Source organism: Dipodomys ordii, unplaced genomic scaffold (assembly GCF_000151885.1).
Source record: "Dipodomys ordii isolate 6190 unplaced genomic scaffold, Dord_2.0 Scaffold12, whole genome shotgun sequence".
Lineage (NCBI taxonomy): Eukaryota > Metazoa > Chordata > Mammalia > Rodentia > Heteromyidae > Dipodomys > Dipodomys ordii.
Genome location: NW_012267228.1, coordinates 24,359,859 through 24,366,534, shown reverse-complemented (window position 1 = coordinate 24,366,534; position 6,676 = coordinate 24,359,859). Strand labels below are relative to the sequence as shown.

Genomic DNA, 6,676 nt, shown 5'->3' with positions numbered 1-6,676 from the left:
TATCCTGCCCATGTAATTGTAACCCCTCTGTACAGTATCTTCACAAATAAAATAAAATAAATAAAAAATAAATAAAAAAATATTGGAAAAGCTAGAAAATTAATTTTAGCTCTAGCTCTGCCTTTGACTTATGCTCTGTTTTCCTTCGTGTTTGAAATGATGGGAGTATATTAATTATTTACTAAGACCTCTTTCTTGTCTTCTAACATTATTTTACTGATAGCATTTATTAGGAAGAAATAACATGTTTGTGGTTTGTGCTAATATATTGACAAAAAAAGATGTAATAAAATTTTAGCTTTGGACGTTGCAACAAAAAAAATAAAAAAAAATAAAAGTGGTGTACAGAGGGGCTACAGTTACATAAGTCAAATAAAGAGTATATATTTTTTTGGGGGGGTCCAGTTGTGGGCCTGAACTCTGGGCCTGGGCGCTGTCCCTCAGCTCTTCAGCTCAAGGCTAGCGCTCTACCACTTGAGCCATAGCACCACTTCCGGTTTTTTTCTTTTTGCTTATGTGGTGCTGAGGAATCAAACCCAGGGCCTCATGCATGCAAGGCAAATGCTCTACCACTGAGCCACCTTCCCAGCCCCATGAGAGTACATTTCTTTTTGGACAATGTCACCCCGACCCTGCTCTCTCACAGTTTTTCTCTCCCATCCCTATCCACAAGTTGTGTAGTTCATTTTCAGTGTCTACTGATTACCACTGCTGCTTTTGTACACCCTTTGTCCCTACACTTTTTTTCTCTCCCCCCTTGCCCTCCCAAAGACATATAAACAAATAAGACAAAATAAAACAGTTGAGAGAAAAACCTCTTTTTTCCATTTTCTGGAATTCATTTTGATATTTATTATTTTATATGATTTATGATTAGAGAATTGAGAGTTGGAGACCAGCCTGGGCTACATAGTGAGTTTGGAGATCAGCTTAGGCTAAATAGAAACTATTTTTTTTTAATCTAAATGCTGGTGCTTCCCAAATTTTATCTCGCCAGCCTAGACTTCTCTTATATTTGCCCTTAAAATACATAGGTATTTCAACTCCAAAAGAGAATTGTTTCTATCCTATTATTTATATTTTGATTCTCTCTAAATAGTTGTACAAAGGAGCTTCCATTCAACAAAGCAGTTTATGAATACAAGGCATCTTGATCAATATCATCCCTTTCTTCATTCTCCCCCATCCCTCCCAACCCTACCTCCCCCCTCAATGTTTGTAATTTTGTAGGATATACATTGGATTTTATGACGGGACTCTCCACCTGCATTCATCTCTTCTTTAGTCTTACAGTCCTCCCCTTGACCCCACCCTCACCTTTCAAGTACCATTTTCCTGTTGTTTATTTTGGTGGACTATGAGAATTTCTAAGGAGTTACACAATTTGATTTCTCCCCTGAATATACCATACTTCAGTTAATACATGTTTGTATACTTGCATTCCATCCTAAAATGTTTACTTATATATTAATAAATTAATTCTAGCTTCCATATGAGAGAGAAACGTGCATCCTTTGTCCTTCTCGGCCTGACTTGCTTCACTTAATTAACTATTTTTTCCAGGTCCTTCCAGTTCTTTGCAAATGATACAATATCATTCTTTCTAATGAATGAGTAAAATTTCATTGTGTATATACACCACATTTTCTAGATGCATTTTTCCCTGAGTTAATTGCCAGGACATATTTTAAATGTAAATTGGATTCATGCCACTTCCTATTTTAGACATTTCAACAATAAAATAAAATCTGAATTCTTTATTATGGCTTACAAAGACCTAAACAATCTACCTTACTTGCATCTCTGTGAGCTTATTACACCACTCCCACAGTTTGAGGGGTTTTGCCTATTTATTGTCTCCTTTCATTGGCATAGACTTTTTTTTTTTCTGGTCCTGGGACTTGAACTCTGGGCCTAGGCACTGTCCCTGAGCTCTTTTGCTCAAGGCTAGCATTCCACCACTTGAGCCACTGTACCACTTCTGACTTGTTCTGTGATTAATTGGAGATATGACTTTCTTGCCTGGGCTGGCTTCTAACTGTGCTCCTCAGATCTCAGCCTCCTAAGTAGCTAGGATTAACAGATGTGAGCCACCAGCACCCAGCTGGCATAAACTTCTTAAAAACACTTTTTCTTTTATGTTTCCATGATCTCCTTAGTAACAATCCCAGAGATTGTGCAACAGCACAACAATAGCAAGTTTTTAATAAAATAATGTAAGAGAAATATATAGAAAGGATTAAAGCAACCCCAAAGAGATTGGGAGGATTTATAGAATAGGTAATTTATAAACTAACCTTACTTGCAGAGCATATCTCTAAGTTTCTAAAATCATAGTGTATTTGTGGAACTGCTAGTAGTTGAACAAACTAATTCCTTGAGAACCTCCTTGTAAGTCTACGAAAATGAAGGTGTAATCTATGAGTACAAAACTGATATCAGTTCTTACCCTTATAAGTTTAGGTCTATTGTAAGTGAATGATTGATCAGCTAACAAAAATATAAACCTTAAGTAGTTATACAACTAACAGACTTGTGTAATTATAAGGAAAGTAAAATTATAAAATTTGAATTATCATACTGACCACCTTATCATCAACAATGTCACAGTGAGACTTAGTTGCAAAAACATTCATAAAAGTTAACCAAGAAAAGAAAAAGAATACATTAGGAGAAGCAGAAATCCACCAAAAAGAAATTTCTCTTTCTATACTTCAACATTGAACTAAGATCTTATAAACAAGGTTCATGCTTTTTTTCTTTTTTCTTTAGCCCCACAGACCAACAGATTCAGGTATCTAAGAAATTTTCTGTAAGTGTTAAACTGAATAACCATCATCACAGTCTTTTTTTTTTTTTTTTGCCAGTCATGGGGCCTGGACTCTGGGCCTGGGCGCTGTCCCTCAGCTCTTCAGCTCAAGGCTAGCACTTTACCAGTTGAGCCACAGCACCACTTCTGGATTTTTCTGTTTATGTGGTGCTGAGGAATCGAACCCAGGGCCTCATGCACGCAAGGCAAGCACTCTACCACTGAGCCATCTTTCCAGCCCATCATCACAGTCTTTAGTTGAAACTAGTTTTAACTTCTGCTTCACTGGGGAGTAGGGGAAGAAAGGTTACTGGACTGTTCTTTATAGAATTTTTTTAATTACAAGTAGTTTAAATATATAATAGTTTATTAAGTACTCTTCAAATGTAATACTATTTGTAGAAAATTACTTGGTTTCACTTTCAGGGACCACTATGGATATACTATAAAGAGAGCTAAAATAGTACTGTGCTTAAAGTATGCAAACTCCAGAAACAGACCACCTGGATCTAAACTGTAGGGGCAAATTACTTAACTAATCTGTACCTCACTTATTCACTTAAAAAATAAAATAGACAAATAATAGTAGCTACTCTATGGGGTTGTGGTAAGAAATACTGACAAAGTGATAGGAACAATGTCTGAAAAGTAGGCAGTACATAATATCAATATGGTCAATTTCCAATTGCTTTTCTAGTTAATTCAATAATATTTTGCTCATGAACAACTACATGGGTTAAACTTTTTTGTATGTGCCAGTCCTGGGGCTTGAATCAAGGCCCGAGCTCTGTCCCTGAGCTTTTTTGCTCAAGGCCTTACTCTACCACTTGATCTACAGTTCCACTCAACATGTGTGTGTGTGTGTGCACACGCGCATGCACACGCACCTGCCATATGTGTACACACACAGGTGTGACTAATTGAAGATAAGAGTTTCACAGACTTTCTTCTCTTAGCTGGCTTCAAATCAGTCTCCTTAACAGCTAGAAGTACAGGAGTGAGCCACTGATGCCAGACTATGGTTGAAACTTCTTATGAGACTATGAACCCAAATCATTTCAACTAAATTCCAAGCAAGAATTAGTTATTAATATGCTACTTACACCAACTTATTCACTTTCTTCTGCTGTTCCATGGATCTTTTGTAGTTTAGTAACTTACTTTGTTTTGGTGTGCTAACACCTACATTTTCTGAAGGATGGGCAATGGGGGGTAACTTCAAGTTCAGAGCCTCCTTTTGTGCTGCAATAGCAGCCTGCTTTGGGTCTGACATCTTGGTTCCCTGAAAATTAAAATATACATTCAGGAGGAAAATAAATCCAAGTAGCCATTACCACCAAGCATGCCTCAATATATTCATATTATAGCTTAAAATCAATACCAAAAATAAAATCCTACACATTTTGAGATCTTCCTTCCAAGTACAATAGTAGTTAAAGAATGGTGATTCTGATGAGTGGGCAGAATGTCCTAGTAGAGCTCTGCCACCCACTTCCTATGAAGAAATGAATCTACACATTTTTCCCTTTAGAAACTGAAATGTAGAAATTTAATTTGGTGCTTTTTAAACTCTCTCATGAGCTCTAATCTCCTAGGTTTGAAAGTTTCCTTAGATACAAACCATAGCAACAAAAAAAATCTAGTTAAGAATTCTCCTTCCCATGAAAGGGAGAGCCAAGGTGTGGGGAGGCACCTGAATAGAGGGATGAAGGGGGAGAAAATACAGTCATTATAACCGATGTACAGTATGCAAAGAATGAATTATGTAAAGTGAGGGTAGGAATGGGAGTGGTAAAGTGAGGGAGAACAATGACGAAGAAGCACTGTACTCAAAACATGACTTATGGAATTGTAACCCCTGTGTACAACCACTTCACAATAATAATAAATTTTTAAGTAATAGAAAGAATTCTCCCCCCAAAAGCTGACATTTAACTTCATTACTATTTTAACACTAATCTTCTTAGTTTTGCTACTTTCCAGAAAAGTGACCAGGCAAAAATAGTCACACTTAATATATTGCAAATATATTTCAAAAATTTAACAGTGGGACAGACATGTTCCACAAATTCCCACATATTTTTGGAGAGTTCTGCTTTGAAAGAGTACTTTTGCTGGCACCCAAATCTTGATGAGCTGCCCTAGAAGGGAAATGAGAAACGCAGAGAATCAGTACCTCTCTGGTTATTTCTTCTCGGCTGCACAGATGAGGGTAATTTGCAAAGAGAAGGTCTTTTTCTGGAAAAACGAAGGAGAAAAACACGGGATGAATCTCCAGAACCGCACCGGCTCCAGCGGAGAAACCGGTAGAAGCAAGGTCGCCAATCCAGTAAAAACAAAGCCGTCGCTATGGAAACAGAAGTGGCAGCTGCCAGAAGACTAGATGAAGGTTGCCTGGAAGATAGGTGCTGAACTAGGACAGATTAGGATTATTTATCACAGTTCTACACTCAGGTGAACAGAGGATGAGGGAATTAGATTTCTTTTTTTTAACTGCTTTATTTTTGAAGGGGTTCAGGAAATGAAAATCGCAAGCCTGGGAATTTAGATCCGTTGGAAAATAAGCAGCTTTACATAAATACACTCACAAAAGGATCAAGTCTTCAAGTGACACCCTAGTGACTTCCTGTAAATATTCTAAGTAATCACCTTTTTCTTTTTTGCCGGTCCTGGACCTTGAAGCATGGGCCTGGGCACTGTCTCTGGGCTCCTTTTACTCAAGGATAGCACTCTACCACTTAGGCCACAGGGTCGCTTCGGTTTTTCTGTGGTTAGTTGGAGATAAGAGTCTCGTGGACTTTCTTGCCCAGGCTAGCCTTCAACTTGCAATCCTCAGACCTCAGCCTCCTTGAGTAGCTAGGATGACAGGAGTAAGCCACTGGCACCCAGGTAGGTAGAAATCACTATTTTCAAGCACACAATTCAATTTTTTTTTTGAGAAGGGAGTAAATTTCTAGAATTGTGTTACCAATGAATACCATGAACCAATTCTAAAATATTTCCATACTGCAAGAAATTCCCTTAAACAGGCAATCTTCCCTACCATCTACAGCCACAGGCCATCACTATTCTGCTTTGGGTCAGTCTACATTTGCAACTTACAAAAATTTCATATGAATGAAATTATACTTATGTAGACTTTTGTATTTGCCTTCTTTCATTTGATAATGTTTGAGGTTCATCCATGCATACTATGTAACACAAATTCATTCTTTTTATTGCTAAATAGTATTCCATTGTATACATACAGATATAGATGGCATATTTGATTTATCCATTTGCCAGTTGATGTGTGTTACTGTGGATTGCTTCCAGTTAGGGACTACTAGGAAGAGTACTGCTATGAACATTTGCAAGTTTGGGGATGAGCATTTTCATTCCTGGAGCCAAATCTACAAGGGGATTTTACTGGGTTGAACAGGAAGTCTATGTTTTTAACCTTTTAAGGAACTACCAGATTGGTTCCCAATGTGACCAAATGATTTTATATTCCTACCAGTAATCTATGAGGGTTTCTCCATATCTTTGCGAACCCTGGTATTTTTTATCTTTTTAGTATGGTTATTCTAGTTGACACACTGTAGTTTTAAACTGTGGTCTTAATTTAGCTTTCCCTAAGGTCTAATATTGTTGACTACCTTTTCATAAGCTTATCAGGCAGTGATATACTTTTCTTTGCATGGTTCTGGAGGAAAAATCTAGAGTTCTATACATGCTATAAGTGGTGTACCTCTAAGCTATACCCTTAGCCCACTTGGTAATTTTTGTTTTTTTGGGTCCGGTCGTGGGGCCTGAACTCTGGGCCTGGGCGCTGTTCCTCAGCTCTTCAGCTCAAGGCTAGCGCTCTACCACTTGAGCCACAGCGCC

The 6,676-nt window shown here is 37.8% G+C and overlaps 1 protein-coding gene across 1 annotated transcript in view; it reads right to left on the bottom strand.

Annotated features, from left to right (window-relative positions):
* Dnah12 (dynein, axonemal, heavy chain 12) overlaps nucleotides 1-6,676 on the bottom strand; it is a 173,264-nt gene that overhangs the window by 156,023 nt on the left and 10,565 nt on the right. Inside the window, exon 2 of the mRNA XM_013010371.1 lies at nucleotides 3,913-4,091. Coding sequence (XP_012865825.1) covers nucleotides 3,913-4,082 — 170 coding nt within the window. The 5' untranslated portion in view covers nucleotides 4,083-4,091. The remainder of the gene's footprint in view (nucleotides 1-3,912; nucleotides 4,092-6,676) is intronic.